The sequence below is a fragment of the Convolutriloba macropyga genome, chromosome 7 (assembly GCF_964194025.1).
Source record: "Convolutriloba macropyga chromosome 7, txConMacr16.3, whole genome shotgun sequence".
NCBI lineage: Eukaryota > Metazoa > Xenacoelomorpha > Acoela > Convolutidae > Convolutriloba > Convolutriloba macropyga.
In genome coordinates this window covers 20,983,687-21,005,037 of record NC_134474.1, presented here as the reverse complement: position 1 = coordinate 21,005,037, position 21,351 = coordinate 20,983,687, and the positions used below count along the sequence as shown (strand labels likewise).

The 21,351-nt window shown below is 37.3% G+C and overlaps 4 protein-coding genes across 5 annotated transcripts in view; 2 read left to right on the top strand and 2 right to left on the bottom strand.

Annotated features, from left to right (window-relative positions):
* The window catches only part of LOC142342696 (phospholipid phosphatase 1-like), a 518,061-nt gene that overhangs the window by 440,167 nt on the left and 56,543 nt on the right, over positions 1-21,351 (top strand). Inside the window, exon 1 of one of the 2 annotated variants that reach the window (XM_075394193.1) lies at positions 9,211-9,221. The exons of the other annotated variant lie outside the window; for it this stretch is intronic. The gene's annotated coding sequence lies outside the window, so the exon portion shown is untranslated. Of the gene's footprint in view, positions 1-9,210; positions 9,222-21,351 lie in introns of those variants that run through there. 2 annotated transcript variants of the gene reach the window in all.
* Positions 9,302-14,705, top strand: LOC142342695 (uncharacterized). Its single transcript, XM_075394192.1, has 2 exons — positions 9,302-10,403; positions 13,541-14,705. The coding sequence occupies exons 1-2, from the start codon at positions 9,716-9,718 to the stop codon at positions 13,891-13,893; spliced, it is 1,041 nt and encodes a 346-aa protein (XP_075250307.1). The 5' UTR covers positions 9,302-9,715; the 3' UTR covers positions 13,894-14,705.
* LOC142342978 (uncharacterized) lies at positions 16,826-17,704 on the bottom strand. The gene has a single exon (XM_075394660.1). The coding sequence runs from the start codon at positions 17,702-17,704 to the stop codon at positions 16,826-16,828; it is 879 nt and encodes a 292-aa protein (XP_075250775.1).
* Positions 18,068-19,870, bottom strand: LOC142342977 (uncharacterized). Its single transcript, XM_075394659.1, has one exon. It carries the CDS (start codon positions 19,868-19,870, stop codon positions 18,068-18,070), a length of 1,803 nt encoding a protein of 600 aa, XP_075250774.1.

The window sequence follows — 21,351 nt, the reverse complement described above, 5'->3', positions numbered from 1 at the left end:
TCATTAGGTTTTGTACTGACCAATTGAAGCATACTAGGCAGCTTTATCTAATCAGTAGCTTTTTATAAGCTCCTAGTTGGACAGTTTAAAATTGGTTCTTATTTGATCTTCTTTGCTCATCCGTTTTTGTTATTTTGAAGTCATTTTCAAGTCAAATTGGGCTAGTGATTTTTTTCTACGCCTGAGCAGTGCAGGTATCAATAAACAAACGGCGTGAAACCCAGTTCGAAGTAATGATTCGAAAACAATTTTTCCCGGGAGTATTTTACAAAAAGAACTTCGGCCACTGTTGTTTTCACGATTTCTGTTTTGCCTGTCTGATTTTTTTCACGATTGTTACTTTACGACAGTCTTTTAGTAAAAATTTATCGGTTCACTTTGTTTAGTAGAATTAATTAATTCCCTTCACTTTATCGACCACAAAAAATCCTTTCATAATCACTTATGCCACATAGTCATGTTAATTGTTCAGCTGATTTTCTAAGAATTACATGATGTATTTTTCTGTTTTGTTTAGCCAAGAATACAGTTTTTGTTATGCGTACCTTTGCCGCTTTTTCAACATTTTTTCATCTACATTCTAGTTTTATATAATTGTTCTGTTTAAAACTCTTTTAAGTGAACTTTGCTCTGCTGAAAATTGGCAAAAAAATCGAACTTCATTCTAGCTGTTTGAAAATTGTAGCTTCATTCGAAATAGTTGTGAGAAATAATGTAAAATAATTTTTTTTGGGAGTGCAAACAAAATTTTGGGGCAAAAAGTAGAACAATCTGAGAACTATTCACTGAATACAGAGCAAGGTGAAAATTTTGTTTCTTGTTTTTTTTTCTGTTTGCGGGTTGGTTTTTGATCAAGATAACATTTAACATGTACACCTTATAATTGTATCAAAATTATTTGTAAATTATACAGCCATATTTGCTGGTGTTTTGACAACAATGAGTTTCTGTGAAAAATACGTGGTTTGAAGTCCTGATAACTATAAATTTGGTGTCAATGAAATTGACCGTAAAAGTATTCAAGTTCTCAACAATTTCGCACATAGCAAACCCTTCTGTTGACATTTTTGAAAATTTAAATGCAAATAAAGAATGCCTAACTAATGGAAAGTTTTAAAAGCTTCTTTGGTTCAACTCGGCTTTTTCCCCTTTTTTTTCAAGTATCAGTTATAAAACTGTTGCAATGTTCACAGAAACTTGCTAAAACAATTTTTTGCCGCGGAAAATTTTTCAGGTGTCATTTCAGATGTGAAATGACCCATTGAACGTTTTAAAGCAATTGTGTCGGTGGGAACATTCTCAGAAGAAGTAAAAACTAAAGTTACGGCCGAAGTTACCAATTGCTTTTGAGCTGCTTTCGATTAGGGACCTTATTTTCCCACTAAAAGTGGTCTTGTTTTTCCGCGATTGCTATTTTCCAGAAACATTGCGAAGAGCAAAATCATGCGTCTCTAGCTCAAAGTGTGAGGTGATCATTTTTTGGGAGTCCAATGGTAACAGCGCCGCACGATGGAATCTTAAAAACATCCCGTTGAGATCTCATGGGCGATGAATCTTTAACTGATCATTTTCAGGCTGCTTTTAAAATTTTGAAACCTCCAAAGTGTGACGCAGGCGAGCAGATATGGAGCCCACGAGGAAGCAGACCCAGGCTGAGTTCCCAGACCAAAAGTTGATATTTTCAGACCAGATTGAAGGCACAAGGGGGCGATGTGGGTTCAAAATCACACGTTCTGTGAACGCACGGTGGTCTGGACAGGGGAAACTTTGAACTCGCAAAAATATGAACATAGCTTTCGAGAATTTTTTGAATTGAAAGAAATAGGAAAAAACTGTTGAACTCATGGTTCATTTAGCCGGGAGTGTTAATGGCTGTTCAATGTTCCTAAAGCTCTATTTGTCGCAAAACATTTCACCTTAACTTTGGAGGTTCAATTTCATGTTTTGAAGATCAATTCTCATGGAAGTTTGTTTAAGGGCAGGATTGCCATTCAGATTTCTTAGAGCTCAACTAATTGTTAACTGTACATATCAACCACATTTTTGTGGAGGTTTTATCTTGATTTGAAGTTAATATTATGAAAAGGTTGGTTGTTGCTCTGATAGTATTTCTGCTTTTCGCTTAATACCAGAATTTTTTCGTGAAGTTTGAAACAATTGGAGGCAGTTGCAGTTCTTGCATTTTTAAAATTACTAACGGTATTTTTAGTTTTTTTTTACTTGTTCAGTGATTATAACAATTTTGCGTTAACTGAATTAAGTAGAATTTTTAAACCTAAAAATACTGGCTCTTAACTATTTAGAGTAGGTTTGAAAAAATTTTAAAAGCTTCTTTGGTTTAACTCGGCTTTTTCCCCTTTTTTTTCAAGTATCAGTTATAAAACTGTTGCAATGTTCACAGAAACTTGCTAAAACAATTTTTTGCCGCGGAAAATTTTTCAGGTGTCATTTCAGATGTGAAATGACCCATTGAACGTTTTAAAGCAATTGTGTCGGTGGGAACATTCTCAGAAGTAAAAACTAAAGTTACGGCCGAAGTTACCGATTGCTTTTGAGCTGCTTTCGATTAGGGACCTTATTTTCCCACTAAAAGTGGTCTTGTTTTTCCGCGATTGCTATTTTCCAGAAACACTGCGAAGAGCAAAATCATGCGTCTCTAGCTCAAAGTTTGAGGTGATCATTTTTTGGGAGTCCAATGGTAACAGCGCCGCACGATGGAATCTTAAAAACATCCCGTTGAGATCTCATGGGCGATCTCACCTTAACTTTGGAGGTTCAATTTCATGTTTTGAAGATCAATTCTCATGGAAGTTTGTTTAAGGGCAGGATTGCCATTCAGATTTCTTAGAGCTCAACTAATTGTTAACTGTACATATCAACCACATTTTTGTGGAGGTTTTATCTTGATTTGAAGTTAAATTTATGAAAAGGTTGGTTGTTGCTCTGATAGTATTTCTGCTTTTCGCTTAATACCCGAATTTTTTCGTGAAGTTTGAAACAATTGGAGGCAGTTGCAGTTCTTGCATTTTTAAAATTACTAACGGTATTTTTAGTTTTTTTTTACTTGTTCAGTGATTATAACAATTTTGCGTTAACTGAATTAAGTAGAATTTTTAAACCTAAAAATACTGGCTCTTAACTATTTAGAGTAGGTTTGAAAAAATTTTAAAAGCTTCTTTGGTTTAACTCGGCTTTTTCCCCTTTTTTTTCAAGTATCAGTTATAAAACTGTTGCAATGTTCACAGAAACTTGCTAAAACAATTTTTTGCCGCGGAAAATTTTTCAGGTGTCATTTCAGATGTGAAATGACCCATTGAACGTTTTAAAGCAATTGTGTCGGTGGGAACATTCTCAGAAGTAAAAACTAAAGTTACGGCCGAAGTTACCGATTGCTTTTGAGCTGCTTTCGATTAGGGACCTTATTTTCCCACTAAAAGTGGTCTTGTTTTTCCGCGATTGCTATTTTCCAGAAACACTGCGAAGAGCAAAATCATGCGTCTCTAGCTCAAAGTTTGAGGTGATCATTTTTTGGGAGTCCAATGGTAACAGCGCCGCACGATGGAATCTTAAAAACATCCCGTTGAGATCTCATGGGCGATGAATCTTTAACTGATCATTTTCAGGCTGCTTTTAAAATTTTGAAACCTCCAAAGTGTGACGCAGGCGAGCAGATATGGAGCCCACGAGGAAGCAGACCCAGGCTGAGTTCCCAGACCAAAAGTTGATATTTTCAGACCAGATTGAAGGCACAAGGGGGCGATGTGGGTTCAAAATCACACGTTCTGTGAACGCACGGTGGTCTGGACAGGGGAAACTTTGAACTCGCAAAAATATGAACATAGCTTTCGAGAATTTTTTGAATTGAAAGAAATAGGAAAAAACTGTTGAACTCATGGTTCATTTAGCCGGGAGTGTTAATGGCTGTTCAATGTTCCTAAAGCTCTATTTGTCGCAAAACATTTCACCTTAACTTTGGAGGTTCAATTTCATGTTTTGAAGATCAATTCTCATGGAAGTTTGTTTAAGGGCAGGATTGCCATTCAGATTTCTTAGAGCTCAACTAATTGTTAACTGTACATATCAACCACATTTTTGTGGAGGTTTTATCTTGATTTGAAGTTAAATTTATGAAAAGGTTGGTTGTTGCTCTGATAGTATTTCTGCTTTTCGCTTAATACCAGAATTTTTTCGTGAAGTTTGAAACAATTGGAGGCAGTTGCAGTTCTTGCATTTTTAAAATTACTAACGGTATTTTTAGTTTTTTTTACTTGTTCAGTGATTATAACAATTTTGCGTTAACTGAATTAAGTAGAATTTTTAAACCTAAAAATACTGGCTCTTAACTATTTAGAGTAGGTTTGAAAAAATTTTAAAAGCTTCTTTGGTTTAACTCGGCTTTTTCCCCTTTTTTTTCAAGTATCAGTTATAAAACTGTTGCAATGTTCACAGAAACTTGCTAAAACAATTTTTTGCCGCGGAAAATTTTTCAGGTGTCATTTCAGATGTGAAATGACCCATTGAACGTTTTAAAGCAATTGTGTCGGTGGGAACATTCTCAGAAGTAAAAACAAAAGTTACGGCCGAAGTTACCGATTGCTTTTGAGCTGCTTTCGATTAGGGACCTTATTTTCCCACTAAAAGTGGTCTTGTTTTTCCGCGATTGCTATTTTCCAGAAACACTGCGAAGAGCAAAATCATGCGTCTCTAGCTCAAAGTTTGAGGTGATCATTTTTTGGGAGTCCATTGGTAACAGCGCCGCACGATGGAATCTTAAAAACATCCCGTTGAGATCTCATGGGCGATCTCACCTTAACTTTGGAGGTTCAATTTCATGTTTTGAAGATCAATTCTCATGGAAGTTTGTTTAAGGGCAGGATTGCCATTCAGATTTCTTAGAGCTCAACTAATTGTTAACTGTACATATCAACCACATTTTTGTGGAGGTTTTATCTTGATTTGAAGTTAAATTTATGAAAAGGTTGGTTGTTGCTCTGATAGTATTTCTGCTTTTCGCTTAATACCAGAATTTTTTCGTGAAGTTTGAAACAATTGGAGGCAGTTGCAGTTCTTGCATTTTTAAAATTACTAACGGTATTTTTAGTTTTTTTTTTACGTGTTCAGTGATTATAACAATTTTGCGTTAACTGAATTAAGTAGAATTTTTAAACCTGAAAATACTGGCTCTTAACTATTTAGAATAGGTTTGAAAAAATTAAGAGTTATCCTATTTTTTTTATTTGATAAGCTTTAACCGTTTGCGCTATGATTTGCTTTCAATTATGAGATTATCAGAGGTGGTGAGAATTCTATGCACAATGGTAATTTTTTAAACTTGACTACCGTATAGTTAGAGCAATTTTTTTGTCACAACTTATTGATTGCTTTTTGAAAATTTTTGGCGCTGTTTAGCTTTGAAAAAGTAAACCTGTAGTGCTAAATTGGAACTTTTTTGCGTTTATTGTTCATACGAGCATAGAGAACCAACCACTTACTCTCTCTTTCTTTAAGAATCTGTTTTAGAATGTCCAATGATCTGCCGAAGAAATTTGGTCACTTCATTGTTGCGTTTCGAGATATTAAAAACAGCCTAACAATTGATCCTCCACAGAAAATTTTTATCCTCTTTACTTCAAAAGAGGTTGCAAAGAATTTTTATTGTAAAAAAAGACTATTTGTCAACAATTAACGAATAAAGGGCTTCGAAGTATTTCGCTTCGTGGCCCTTAAAAAAGGAAATCCGATTTTCTAATTTTTTGGAGACCGATTTTATTTACTGCAGCAAGAATGATAGTTTTCATAATTCAAAATTAAAAAATATTTTACCGTTGTAACTGATATAATACAAACCATCTTTTATAGGCCAAAGTTACCAATTGCTTTTGAGCTGCTTTCGATTAGGGACCTTTTTTGAAGAAGTAAAAACTATAGTTACGGCCAATGTTACTGATTGCTTTTGAGCTGCTTTCGATTAGGGTCCTTATTTTCCCACTAAAAGTGGTCTTGTTTTTCCGCGCTTGCTATTTTCCAGAAACACTGCGAAGAGCAAAATCATGCGTCTCTAGCTCAAAGTTTGAGGAGTCCAATGGTAACTGCGCCGCACGATGGAATCTTAAAAACATCCCGCTGAGATCCCATGTGCGATGAATCTTCAACTGATCTTTTTCAGGCTGCTTTTAAAATTTTGACAACTTCAAGGTGTGACGGAGGCGAGCAGATATGGAGCCCACGAGGAAGCAGACCCAGGCTGAGTTCCCAGACCAAAAATTGATATTTTCAGACCAGATTGAAGGCACAAGGGGGCGACGTGGGTTCAAAATCACACGTTCTGTGAACGCACGGTGGTCTGGACAGGGGAAACTTTGAACTCACAAAAATATGAACATAGCGCTCGAGAATTTTTTGAATTGAAAGAAAAAGGAAAAAACTGTTGAACTCATGGTTCATTTAGCCGAGAGTGTTAATGGCTGTTCAATGTTCCTAGAGCTCTATTTGTCGCAAAACATTTCACCTTAACTTTGGAGGTTCAAATTCATGTTTTGAAGATCAATTCTCATGGAAGTTTGTTTAAGGACATGAATGCTATTCAGATTTCTTAGAGCTCAACTAATTGCTAAGTGTACATATCAACCACATTATTGAGGAGGTTAAATTTCTGCTCTGATAGCATTTCTGCTTTTCGCTTATTACCAGAATTTTTAAATTGCTAATGGTATTTTTAGTTTTTTTTGTTGACAGTGATTTTAACAATTTTGCGTTAACTCAATTTTGTAGAATTTTTTAATCTAGTTAAAACTGGCTCTTAACTATTTAGAATGGTTTTGAAAAAATTTAGAGTTATCCTATTTTATTTTGATTTGATACGCGGTAACCATTTGCGCTATGATTTGCTTTCAATTGTGATTATCAGAGGTGCTGAGAATTTTTTGCACAATGGTCATTTTTAAAACTCCACTATCGTGTAGTTAGGGCAATTTTTTCGTGACAACTTAATTATTGCTTTTTGAGAATATTTGGCGCTTTTTTGAAAATGTAAATCTGTGTTGCTAAATTGGAGCTTTTTGAGTTTATTGTTCATACGAGCATAGAGAACTTACTCTCACTCTAAGAATCTGTTTTAGAATGTCCAACGGTCTGCCGAAGCAATTTGGTCACTTCACTGTTGCATTTCGAGATATTGTAGACTGCCTAAGCATATTTGATCCTCAACAGAAAATTTTTATGCACCTTACTTCAAAAGATGTTGCATAGGTTTTTTATTGTAAAAAAAACTACTATATGTCAACAATTAAAGAATAAAGGGCTTCGAAGTATTTAATTTCGTGGCCCTTAAAAAAGGAAATCTGATTTACTAAGTTTTTGGAGACCTATGTTATTTACTGCAGCAAGAATGATAGTTTTCATCGTTCAAATTAAAAAAAATTATTTTACCGTTATAAGTGATATAATACAAACCAGATTTTATACTGGTTGTTTTGTTGGTTTGGCATGAAATCTCTTGAAAATGTAAAAATTAAAGTTACGGCCAAAGTTACCGATTGCTTTTGAGCTGCTTTCGATTAGGGACCGTTTTTGAAGAAGTGAAAACTATAGTTACGGCCAAAGTTACTGATTGCTTTTGAGCTGCTTTCGGTTAGGGACCTTATTTTCCCACTAAAAGTGGTCTTGTTTTTCCGCACTTGCTGTTTTCCAGAAAGACTGCGAAGAGCAAAATCATGCTTCTCTATTAGCTCAAAGTTTGAGGTGATCATTTTTTGGAGTCCAATGGTAACAGCGGCGCACCATGGAATCTTAAAACATCCCGTTGAGATCCCATGGGAGGTCAATCTTTATTTTCGGGCTGTTTTTAAAATTTTTAAATCTTCAAAGTGTGACGCAGGTATGGAGCCTATGAGGAAGCAGACCCAGGCTGAGGTCCCAGACCAAAACTCGATATGTTCAGACAAAAATGAAGGCACAAGTGGGGGGGGGGCGACGTGCGTTCAAAAATACACGTTCTGTGAACGGACGGAGGTGTGAACAGTGGAATCATTGAACTCAAAAAAATATGAACATAGTGCACGAGAATTTTTCGAATTGAAACAAAAAGGAAAAAACTGTTGAACTCATGGTTCATTTGGCACTCTTAATAGAGTGCTCACTCTAGTGAAAGCTTTCTGCGTTGAAAACCTCAACTCGCTTGAGTTTAAATTTGCATAGCGTCAAACGCAAAAAATGTCTCAAATTTTGGAGTTATAGAATATTGCTGAAGTTGCAAAAGTCACTTTAATAACTGGATAATAACTGGCTTTTTTAGAAATTTAATTATGTTTCAAATACTGATGCCCTATATCACAAGCATCACCCTAAGACATCTATTTTTGAAATGAATACATTATAAATTTTTTTGTTCAACTTGTATGCAAAAAAATTGAGATAGGTGTAGACATGAACGCACGAAAGTCTGGACATACGCATTTGTACACACACAAATTTTGAATGCACGATAGCCTGGAAATGCGTGCTTTTGTACGCACCTTAGTCGGGACATACTCACTTTTGAACGCGCGAAAGATTTTAAGCGCACAAAAGTCTGGACTTACTTGCTTTTGAACGCAGCAAGAATGCACTAAATTTTTGAACGCACGAAAGTCTGGTGAACTCACGAAAGTCTGGACATGAACGCACGCTTTTAAATGCACGAAATAATTTGAACTCACTAAAGTCTGAACAAACGAGGTTTTTTGTCTAAGATGGTTTGGTCATAAGCATGATCCGCCTGGGACGGTCTGGACATGCCTACTTTTGGTCTGACACCTCAGCATGAGAAGGTTTACCGATGAAAACCAGGCATTTAAAAATGCAGTACTCCACAAACTTCAACAAGGAGGGCGCGCTGATGTGCGTTTGCACATATTGTTCCGACCCATCTCATCTAACAATGAAAATTGTGAACGCTTGAATATTTAAATCGATAGATGCATCAAACTGACATCGGCTTCAGTAGAGCTTTAAATCAATTATCAGCTGCAAGAAAACATTTTGAACAAATTTGGAACAAATTTTGGAGCAAAAGTTTTCAAGGTTTGTTTGCTTAAATTTACCACTCTTTATCAATCGAATCGCCAATGAGTAATTGAGCTGCATCAGAGGGAAGATTAAAAGTAAAATGCTGATTTTACTATCAACTAATCGTATTAATAGTAATAGTGCGGTATCCAAGTTTTTGAGTGCCTTATTAAATATGGAAAACTTGTGGAGCCTTTTTGTAACTTAAAAAGAACTTCATCATAATAGAGGTTTCCGCATTTTTGTCAGATGTTGCAAATCAACCTCCAACGCTCGAAGAATAAAGTTTCAGGCTAATTGAATGCTAAGCAGTTTGAATGCTAATTGAATGTTTGAATGGTCATTGAATGTTACGCAGGTTCTTCATTCTTTTAAGGTTTTGATGGATATTGTACCTCCTTGTTTTCGGCTACCTCTGAGCGTGTGGGAAAGGATTTGCAAGATGCTTGTTTTCCGTGGAACTAAGATAGAGTTCGTGTATGAAAGCAATCGTGATATACGACGTTTAAGGCTTGTCTGTCGATTTTTCAATAAAATAGTAACGGAGTCGCAATTAATTTTTCCTCTATCAATTCTGCACGGCGAGCTGGATTGCGTTGATGACTGGTAAAAAATAACAGTACGTTCCAGTACACCAAATGGCTACAATCTCTTCCAGTTTTTGCATTTTATGGCCAGCAAAACTTGTTGGAAGATTGATCGTCTTTACTTCATGTACTTTCGTCCTGAACAATGGAAACGGGAAAAGAGTATAGTTTTCAAGCTGCTCCATAAATTTCGTCACGTGTTCAAACTGGAACAGGTTACAATTGGGCCATTCACGAAAAACTCCAAAAGGAATTCTTTGTATCATTTTTTGATAAAAGAAAATTTGTTGCGTCCGGAAACAAAACTTAAGGTTGAATTGGATGTCAAGTGGTCTGTTGATCCCCGAATTCATTGCCAGGTCGGACAATATCCTACTATCATTTTTGCATTTGATTTCCTTCCCGGTGGTGTGATAGTAAAAGAGAATTACAGCATTTTTCTGAAGAGTTTTGAAAATGTTGTCAAGATGGTTGTTATCGATTACCACTGGTTTCCAAAGGTGTTTGATCTAGGTGTGCTATCACTGACACCGAACCTGACAGAATTAACATGTCATAATTTTAAACCAATTAAAAATTTGACAGTTCCGAATTGGCGAGAATTGGATGTGACAAGGCAAGATTTTTTTGAAGGATTCGAAGAGTATCTTTGTACGACTTTTCCGAACTTGGAACATTTTATGATTGGCTGGGAGAAAAATGCTGGACGGGAGTTGGATTTCACCATATCAGTTTTGCCTCAGAAATGTTTCTATGTGTCAACTGGTCTCAGTTAGTGATTCCGTTTCTTAAGTTCTACATGCAAAGTTCTAGAAGAAATTTTGAAATCGAAAAGTTTCAGCTTTCATTTTTACTTTTGACATATTGCTCACAAATCTTGGTTTACCCTCAGCTGATAATTTATCGACAAGCGAATAATAGCAAAAAATTTTTGGGATAACACTTAAGTTTGAGCCTATTTAAAAACAGTTTTTAAAAACAGTGTGAAGTTTTAAAAACTGTTAGATTCTGCATCAATTTTTTTCAATGTTTAGTTATCGACATCATATTGATTTGTTTCAGGAACTAGCCGTTTCGTTTTCAGCATGAACCAATCTTTGCAATTTGGTTGCCATATATGCACTGGGTTTTTCAAAAAATAAAAAATGATTGTGATGAAACCCTGGAAAGTATCGGTGCTCGTAATTCGAACAGTGTTTTAATATTTATACGGCTTATTTTGCATAAAAAATTTCTGCGCAGCTAAGTATATTTGAACTTAAAGTAAACTGCGATGTCGGTTCATCGTTTTTAATTGTTCTCAGACGAAGTTTGTAACAATTTTATTAGACCTACCTGGTATCTTTTATGCATTTTTTCGTTTTACCGATTCTTTGTCTGTTTGATTTTTTAAATAGTCTGATCATTTGACAAAACTCTCTTTGCATCCAATTTCAATGTAATTTTCTATCACATATACTAGTTTTTTCAATTTTTTTATGCGTTTTTTGATAAACCTATTTTTATAATCGTAAAGATTCGCGAAAAGCTTTGAATTTACCTTCTTTGGAATAATTGTATTGCCTAATTTGCTTTAATGTAGCAATATTTAGAATTGAGCCTATTTTAGAAATGTGTAAATTTTTCCTAACAGTTATACAGAAGTAACAATGATACGGATAGGTGAAAATTTCATCGAAGTGGTTTTAACCTTTTCCAGTGTTCTATACGTTCTGCATCTTTTCAAATTCTATTTGAGATTGATGAAAATCAATTTCAAAAATCTGTAATTTGCTTTTTTTTAGTTACTTTTTAATTGCTCTGGAACGGAATTTGAAGTAATTTTTGTAAATGTGTTGGTCTGTTATGCAAAATTTTTGCTTTACCATTTTTGCGCTTTTGTTGTAGAACAATCTCTGACTTCTCCAATGAATTTTCACGCTTCACTTCATTTTAGTTATTTCAATTGCTCTCATTCGGAAATGAACTTACGATTATAAATACGATTGTTAAGCGGATAATTCTCAAAGCTGTTGTAGCTTGGTCGTTGAGAAGTCTGACTTCTATCCTTCAGGTCTGAGATATGAACCCTTATGAGGTCCACGATTTTGCACCCATAAAAAATTTCCAAGCTACACCCTTACTTTATCTTAAGTAGCCCTCCCCCGCCTGGCGTTCGAGAGCAATTCAACCGACCTTAGTTGGTTTGTTTTTTAGTTTATCAAAATGAAATTTCTGAGCAGAATGTATTCTAGCAATGTAACCACGTGTTACCTATACTATGCGAAGCGCAGATCATTCAAACAAATTTTCTTTATTGTAGCAACAAGGAAACAAAAATTTAAAATTTGTGAAATTTTAGGTTCCATTGTAGTTCAGTCAATATTTAATGTTTAAGAGTATGACAAACAATAGCAGTCTTATGCCGAGCCATGTCTTGTAAACATTTTCATTCAATTTATGTCCAATAAATAAAATGATAAATTATGTGTCATAAAATATTCAGCTGTTTTTTCCGTAGAATATTGTCATGAGATTTCGAGATAATTCGACGAATAACTATTTTTATTTATTGTTTGTTTTTGTGAATTTCTGGAGATTATTTCGTGCACTTTTTTTGCTCCCTGGGAAAAAGATTTGAAAATTCGGTTTTCAAAAGGAAACTGCTGTGATCCAGGAAATGGCTCTTTTCATCGGGTTTCAAAATTTTAGGATTCATATAATGCTATGTAATGTGCATTTTTTAAATATCGCTTGGTTTCATAAATTAAAAAATGCAATAGATTAGCAACCTTTTGATGTACCATTTATAAGTTTTTCAAAATAAAGACGACGCACTTTTCCTTGAGTCATTGTTGAATTTTTAATTGTTTCGAATGAAGTTGGAGGAAATTTTTATAAATGTGTCTCTTCTGCAAAATTTTGCTTCACAGCTTTCTTCTAGAACATTCTTTCGATATTCATTTTAGAGTGAATTGTTCACGCTAGACGTTTTAGTTGTTTTGAGTGATTTGAATTGCGCGCATTCTGCAATTAACTCTCTTGCTACAATGAAACCTATTGAGTGATGAGGGTTCAATATGTGAAACTTGTGGGAATAACTTTAAGCAGTTTTTTAATTAGTTTTCAACTTTTTGTGATTTTACCGGCACGACAATTGTATCTGAGAAGGATTCTTTGTAGCTGCCAATTGAAGTTAGCCGAAACAACAAAACCAGCAACGTTTTTATAATTGTCACATAGCTTATTTTTAATAGTTTTTTAACCTTTATTATAATCTTATCTTCAGAATTGTTTATTTTTTAATTTTTGCAGCTCTTCAACAAATTGGAAGATAAGCTCTTTTACAGATAAAAAGATCAAGAATACTTTTGCGCAGACTTGTGGAACTAGACTGGTTTGAAAAGGTTTTCATTCTACACTTTTTTTGGATAAAGAAGACGCTTTATTAGTACTCATTTATCGTTTCTCGAGAGACTATTAGAACTTAAAATTAAACTGAATTTATCATCATTTTGCCCTAAAATCCTACTCTGTGGTCTGAATGAAAAGATCTGCGGAGATTTTCAGTTAAAATTGGTCCGAACATGACGCACATTATTGTGCCTTTTCGTTAAGTATTCTCATGTATGTTTTCAGTAGTTTTTCAGTTCACGAGAGTTTCTGAACTTACTTTCTAAATTGTAATTTCAACTACTTCATTTTCAGAGGTTTACATAAACAGACGGTGCGAGTTAAAGCCACAAATTTGAGTTTCAGTTTTATATTTTTCAGGCGATCCATTTAAAAGTTTGGTCTGAGACAGTGCTCTTTGTTCGATCAATCCTTTGTTCTTGAGTCTTGTTTTAGGACCATTGGGAAATTCTCTGTACACAATCTGTTTTATCATTTTTGCAATTCTTAATAGTGCTAGAGGATTTTTGTTTCAGGTCAACTTCACGTGTTCCGGTTTTGTCCCACAATACGATATCTTTCAGTGGTAGGAGCCAAAGTTGAAAATTTGCATACATTTCTGGAACAGTCTACCTGTAAAATACGTTTTCTGTGCTTCTATAAATACTCGTTTTGTCAAGTCGAGAGAAGCGATAGGCTATGCGTTATAAACGGTGTCTCCAACGAAACAAACAATGAACAGGATAAGATCATTCTACATGCAATCAAAACCCAGCCTGAACTGCAGGCAATTCTTGTCAGCTTTTCCCAGGATTCGGTAGGGAAAATTGTAGTGAGTGCTGATGGTGATCAATTGAATTTGTTCGAAAAGAAACATCGGAATTGTTGAATAAACATCCTGTTCAGCTAATCTACAGAGAAACCTGTTTGGTGCATGTCGATAGAAATCTGTCGGAAGCTCAGTTTAGAGAGATTGACAGAATAGCACGCAAGCTGCGACTCCATTACACTGTTGCCTGGCCGTATTCCTTGCTATTTGTGCGGTGTTCCGCCTTCAGTTAGTTTTGAATGTGTAGTGTTGGCGGTGTTGTGGCCGGACGTCAGAGAAGCAAACTAATCAGCTTGCTTCACTGACGCCAGTGTTGGTGGTGTTTCAAAAAATACCCTTGAGTTATAGTTACTTTGGCACGATATGCCTGGGCTACCCTTTGCCCACTGTTGTTCCTTGTCAACAGTTAAAACTTTCGTGAGATTTGCTTCACAAATCTTCTTTTGCTACCGTGAAAAAGTCATCCATTTCCTAACCATTGAATTACATCTATAAAATCAACATTATGACTTGGTTTTCAAAGTTACAGTTTTTAGCACGTGCCTCTCCTGGTACACTATTGCATGAACTTCCGACTTCGATAGTATAAAACTGTTATTCAGTTGATGACAAATTCAGTTGATAAAACTGGTGTTCAGTGGACGACAAATTCATTTGATAAAACTGATCTTCATTTGACGAAAAATTGAGTTGATAAAACTGGTGTTTGATGATAAAGTTGATAAAACAGTTGATGACACCTGGTATTCAGATTGCCATTTTGTTTTAGATTTTTATTGTTCAGGTTATACTTGGGTATGCTTTTAATTTGTTTATTGATTACTTGTATGTTTCGATTTATGATGACCGGTATTAACACGAGTACTACTTGACTTTTTCTAATTTTGTTTGAATTGTGTCTTTGAGGCGAGCAAACTGAAGGCATCAAAGTCATTGGGCAATTTTCAGCGCTTTGCTAGCGTCTAAGATTCACTGTGCACAGCGACTGCTTGAAGAGCGGAACTAAAAGTTGGTTCAGCTGTTGTTGAGTTTTCACGAATGGTTAAGTTAATAGTATTGGGGCTAAGAGGTTTTGTTACTAAAGATGTTCCTCACTAAAGATTTTCATAAAGCAAGTTTTTGAAACTTCTGAGAAAACAGGTTCGAAAATTCTAGCTTTTCTCTGTACCTCTTTCAAGCTCTTTTGAATCTGCCGTTTTCCGGCAGCCTACCGGCTGTGCTCGTCTTATCAGATCCGGTTGTGTATTGACGGATATTGGGTAATGTAAGGAGAAGACTAACTTGCAACTTTTATTTCAATTGAAGGAAAGAAAATGAGGTTCCCTTGCCTTTGCCTTGAGGTTGCGCGTTCGAGCTTGGTTAGGGGGGGTCACCAGAAAAAGCTGTGCGGTGTTCCGCCTTCAGTTAGTTTTGAATGTGTAGTGTTGGCGGTGTTGTGGCCGGACGTCAGAGAAGCAAACTAATCAGCTTGCTTCACTGACGCCAGTGTTGGTGGTGTTTCAAAAAATACCCTTGAGTTATAGTTACTTTGGCACGATATGCCTGGGCTACCCTTTGCCCACTGTTGTTCCTTGTCAACAGTTAAAACTTCCGTGAGATTTGCTTCACAAATCTTCTTTTGCTACCGTGAAAAAGTCATCCATTTCCTAACCATTGAATTACATCTATAAAATCAACATTATGACTTGGTTTTCAAAGTTACAGTTTTTAGCACGTGCCTCTCCTGGTGAACTGGGCCCCCATTTTTGGGCACCAAAAATCAGAAAGTTTGTAGTCGATCTGTTGTTGTTGTTGAAGTCTGTTTGAAGTTGCTCTTTGTCGTCTCGTCGTGTTCTCTTTTGCTCTGTTGTGTTTATCGTGTAGCTGAACTGTATTTCTTACTTCATCTGCTGATGATTGTTGAAATGTTGTATTGAGTTGTGTCCTCAATAAAACGCTGATCTTTAAGTAATGGACTCGTCCATATCTACAAGTATGTTTGTCTTGACTTTGATAAGGTCTGCTGTTGATGAATGTGTTGACTGCTGTTCAAAAAATTCTGTTGCTTCTTCTGAAGTAATTCTTGCTGAAGTGTTTGTTGTTGTAGTGAAATTTCTGCTGATGTCTTCCGTCGGTGTTGTCTGTAGATTGTTGCTGTGTACTGGTTGTCAACGTGCTGCTTGTAGTGTTATATGAAAGTGGTATGCTGGAAAGTTGAATTGCTTTTTGTGCTGATTGCGTTTAACTGTGTACATTTGTAGTTGTTTTAAATCGACTTCTGTATTGGCTGATTGGCGATTGTCAAATGTTGTTGTTGCTGGTCTGCTCCTTGAAAGTTGAAAACCTGAGGCTCTCCGTGTTCCCTACCTACCTAAACCTACCACTTTCTTGTACCTATTCCCTACGTTTACCTGTTTTCCCAAATTAGAGTTTGTCGGAATACCAAATGTTTTGTAATAATTTTTACCGCTGATGTCTGGTTTTACCTAAGCTGTTTAGTGTCATATAACTATTCAACATACTTTTATCCTGTCGGTTCAACTCTCTGCTGTTTTGCAATAAGCTAATTAATTGTGCATTTGAATTCCAAAACCTACCTAATGTCTATCCAGATTTTGTCTTCCTGTTAAACCTACCTACCTAAATTTTCCCGTTTGAATGTATTTATCTAATGTACGATAAGCTTTGCTAATTTGAGTTGCCTTGTGAGTTACTTATTGAAATCCCTAATTGTACCTGAATAATACCTAATAGTCCCTTTGAATTGCTAATTCATTGAATTGAACTTTAAAATTTTCATCTTTCACTTTACGCTAATCCCAAAACTGATATCAAGTTTGCTTCAAATTGTGTTTGAATTATTGTTCCCCATTTAATATTGATAATCTTTATGTTGATTTGTCGCTAATCAAACTAAGTTTAATAGCTGGTTTAACGAAATGCCCTTTTGTTGTTTTAACCAGGCAAGACCTTACCTCATTATCCTTACTTTTATTTACCTTCTGTACCCTACCTACCGGCCAAATACCCCTGGTGTGTTGTTTTCTAGTATCCATACCATGTCCCCTACTTCTATTCCGTCAACCGTTGAATGCCATTTTTGACGTTGTCTGAGTGTTGGGAGATATTCCTTTAAAAGGCGTGTCCAAAACTCGTTCATGATACTGTTGACATTGTTCCATAGTTTTCCTGTTCCTCTGTCATTGTTGCTAATTGTAGTATCTGATGGCAGTCCTGTTGTCATTCCTGTCAAAAAATGTCCTGGTGTCAGGCTTTCCACATCGCGTATGTCACTTCTGACTGATGTTAGAGGTCTGCTGTTGAGTAGGGCTTCGACTTGGCAAATAAGGGTTGAGAAACTGTCTTCCTGGAGTTTTCTAGATCCGGCGATATTGAAGAAGAGTCGTTTGCTCATCCCAATGAGGCGTTCCCATGGTCCACCAAAATGCGGTGCTCCTGGTGGAATAAATTTCCATGAAATCTTTTTCGATTCCGCATATTTCTGTATCTCTGTAGTGGTGAAGCTGCTTTCCTCGAAGGTCTTTGCTGTACTGGTGAAATATAAGGCGTTGTCACTGTGAATTCTTTCCGGTAGTCCTCGTCGGCTGAAGAATCGTTGGAATGCCATTATGCATGATTCCTTCTGCAAGTTTCTGGTTACTTCGATATGAACGGCTCGTATCGTCAGACAAGTGAATAAGCAACAGTAAACTTTCATGGCTGTGTTGATCTGGCTGTAGATTTCAAATGGCCCAAAAAAGTCTACTCCGGTCTCCTTGAAGGCTACAGGTCTGACTGAGAATCGGTAACTCGGAAGATCTGACATCTGAGGCTGGCTGTTGAGTTGTCTTTGTCGTCTGCATTCGTGGCATCTATTTGAGATCTTCTTCATTACTGTTTTGCATTGAAGAACCCAGTAATTCAACTGAATGCTGTGTGTCTGCTGTTCGACTCCCACATGACCATTGATGTTGTGTTGCAGTTCCAGAAAAAGACGAATAATCCTGTTCCTACCGTCTAAGATTATTGGCTTCTTTATTGCTGTTGAAACTGGTGCGTTGGCTAGTCTGCTATTTGATCGAAGGATACCGTCTTCGTCTATTGAAGGTGTCAACTGAATCAATCTACTCCGTTTTTGAATTGGCTTGTTGAGTGTTAGTTTATTTATGTCCTCGTCGAATGATTGTTGCTGAGATAGACGGAAAAGAAAGTTCTCTGCATCTATGATCTGCTGGTCCCGTGTTCTCGTTTTGTTTCAGAGGTTTTTCATTTTGATGATGACGGCTCTTAGTTTCAACCACTGGCTAAACCTGTTGGCATCAATTAGGTCTTTGTCAATTGGCTGTCGTCGTGTTGCCTGAGGCTTCTGTTCTGCGCTGTTCAAGAAAACAGTTTCGTGTTGTTGTTCGTCTGTTGTGGAGTTGTCGCTAGAAGATAGAAGAAACTGTGGTCCCTGTAACCAAAGAGATTTTTCTGTCATTTCTGTTGCTGTTAGTCCCCTGGTTCCTTGATCTGCTGGGTTGTCCTTGGTGTTGACGTAGTTCCACTGATTGGTGTTTGTGAGATTCCTTATTTCGGCAATTCGGTTTCCGATGTACATCTTGTGTTTCAATTTGAAGTTCTTTATCCAACTGAGAACAGTCGTGCTGTCACTCCACAGAAAGATTTTGTCAAACTTAAAATCCATTTCATCCTCAATTGTTTTCTTCAATCTTGCCGCGTAAAGTGCTGCTTGCAGTTCTAGTCTGGGAATTGTTGTTTGACGTAAGGGTGCCACTCTTGTTTTTCCCATGAGAAAACGAGTTGTGGTTTCTTGGTTCATGGTTGTCTTGATGTATGCTACTGCTGCTGTTGCTTCCAATGATGCGTCGCAGAATACATGAAGTTCCATTGTGTCCCCAAGTGCTGTACCACCTACCAACCTGTTTACCCCTACTGTACCTATCTGTTCCGTTTCCTGTACCCAATCTTTGACGGCCTTTCCTTTGTCTCCACTGATAGCTTTGTCCCATTCGCGTCCATGTTTCCACAACTCTTGCAGTAGAATCTTGGCTCGTATGAGGAATGGCGATATGATTCCCAAAGGATCGTAGAAACTTGACACGAAAGAGAGAAACTTGCGTTGGGTCCAAGTTTTCCTGTCCAGGTTCCTTCTGTCTTTCGCTTTGAACATGATTTTGTCTTCGTCTAAGCTCCAGTAAACTCCAAGTGCTCTTTGATGAAAACCTTTACTGAAGAGCTCCTCCACTGGTTTGCATAGATCATCTTGCATCTGCTCACAAAACTCACGGCTGTTGCTGCACCATTTTGTCAGATTGAATTTACCATTCTTCAGAGTATCCTTGACATCCTTGGCTGTAGTGAAAGCTGTGATGGCGTCGCTGAAAGATGCAACCATGTCATCCATGTAGAATGTCCTCTGAATGATCTCTAGAGAATTTGGGTGATCTTCGATGTCGTCTTTGGCTGTCTGTTGCAAAAAAAAATTTGCGCAAGCTGGTGAGTCTCTGGCTCCAAAGATGTGTCTTTGGTATTCGTACACCTCTAATTTTGGGCTGTTGGGTTGTCTCCACATGAATCGTAGATAACGTCGGTCCTGTTGTCGTACTCCGATTTGCATAAACATCGCTTCGATGTCTCCCTGGATGGCGATGGCTCCCTGTCGGAATCGTAGCAAAATTCCAAGCATGTTCCCGAGGAGGTCAGGTCCAGCTAAGAGTTTGTCATTGAGGCTTGTTCCGCTTTGTGGTGCTTTGGCATTGCAGATTCTTCGTATTTTGTCGGGTTTGTTTGGGCTGACAAGACCATAGTGTGGAATGTACCATCCTGTCTCTTTCTGTCTATGGAAAGGTACTTTTGCAATGTAGCCTTTTTCCAGGTCTGCTTGAATGCCCTCATTGTATTTCTTGTACTGTTCAGGTCTTTTCTGTAGTCTGTTGACAAGATGATTCAGATGTGTCAAGGCTTGTGATCGGTTGTCTGGTAAGCTGCTGTCGTCTTTCCAGAGAAGTCCCGTTTCATAACGTCCATCTGCTTGTTTCACGCATGTTTCACGCATGCTTGTTTCACGCATCTTTCTGAAGGCGTAGTTCGTGGGCTGTCTTCGAGAGAAGTATTGTCAAGCTGCTTCCTGGGTCGATGAAGGCGTATGTTCGAACTTTGTTCTCTTTGTTGTGTAAAATAACTGGCATGACATAGAGAAGATTCGTTGTTTTTGTTGCTGCTGTCGTGTCCTTTGTTGTGGCTGTATCTTTGTTGTTGATGACTGCAAATGAGTTACCATTTCCTCTTGAGTTGCTCAATTGAGAGTTTGCTTGAACAATTGATGTCATTGTTCGTCCGTATCTACTGTTGGCACCGTGTAACATAGTGTTGTGTCGCTGTCCGCATCTTTGCTCCCTGCAATTAGAGGTTGAAGGACAGTTGTTGGCTCGATGATTTGCTCCCAAACAGTTTCTGCAAAGGTTCAACTGATAAACCGTTTGTAGTCTTTCGTCTGCTGTCTTTGCTTTAAACGTTGGGCAATGGAATAACTGATGATTACCGTCGTTGAAGACACAAGGCAGAGGCTGGTTGTTGCTGTTGCTTCCCCTTGTTGCTTGAAGCATTTGTGTTGTGCTCCTCTGGTTGTACTGGTTCCTGTTGTTGCTAATGTTGTTTATGTTCTGTGTTGGTTGTTGTTGCTGCTGTTCTTCCCTGTTTGGATGAGTTGGTTGTTGATGAAATTGTCGGTTTCCAATTAAATTGAATTTTCGTTGATGTGTATCACTGTTTGTGCTGAGACTAGTATTGCTTCGTCCTTGATTCGTTGAACGTTCATGTGCTTCTGCTATTTCTTTAATCCATTGGTTGAAGTCTGCAAGTGTGGGCTGCTGAATTCTTCGTCGTAAAACAAACTGATTCCATTTGAATTCTTCGCTGTAAAGTAGTTTGTCGGTTGCATGCTTCAAGATTGTCGTGCTGTTGAGATCGGCTTCGAAGTTGAGTTCTTGTAGTGTCCTTGTCATGGTGTTAATGAATGTGGAAAAATTTACAATTGTCCAAGGAAGAGATGTCGTTGGTGGCCTGTAGTTGATGAGTTTCTCCAACAAGTTGCTGATAATGACGTTTGGGTTCCCAAACCGCTGTTTCAATTCGTTTATTGCATCTTTGTACAGGTGTCCGTTGCAGGCAAATCCTTCAATTGCTTAGGCTTTTCCAATTACAAGTCCCTGTAGATAGGCGATCTTCTGTCCATCACTGAGCTGAGTGTCTCCAATCATGAAACTGAAACGGCTGTACAAATCTGCCCATTTGCTCGGGTCACCGTTGAACTTCTGAAGATCCATCTTTGGAAGAGCTTCCACATAAGGCGTATAGAATGGAACTGGTTGTGATAACGTTGTTGACAATTGTTGTGGTTGTTCTGTTGGCTGATTGAATGTTTGTGTGTCCCCCATTCCAGTAACTCTGTTCTGCTGGTCGTTTAGGCTGCTTGAGTAAGCTAGTCTATCATACCAAAAGCTGTTGAGGTTGTCACGTTGAGCGGAATTGCTAGTT

Bases quoted from the DNA above. Each gene is read 5' to 3' on its own strand.
- LOC142342695 (XM_075394192.1), top strand. From the start codon at position 9,716: ATGGCCAGCAAAACTTGTTGGAAGATTGATCGTCTTTACTTCATGTAC. The intron at 10,404-13,540 runs GTTAGTGATTCC...TTTTTGTTTCAG, and splicing joins CTATGTGTCAACTGGTCTCA to GTCAACTTCACGTGTTCCGG.
- LOC142342978 (XM_075394660.1), bottom strand. From the start codon at position 17,704: ATGAAGAAGATCTCAAATAGATGCCACGAATGCAGACGACAAAGACAA.
- LOC142342977 (XM_075394659.1), bottom strand. From the start codon at position 19,870: ATGCGTGAAACATGCGTGAAACAAGCAGATGGACGTTATGAAACGGGA.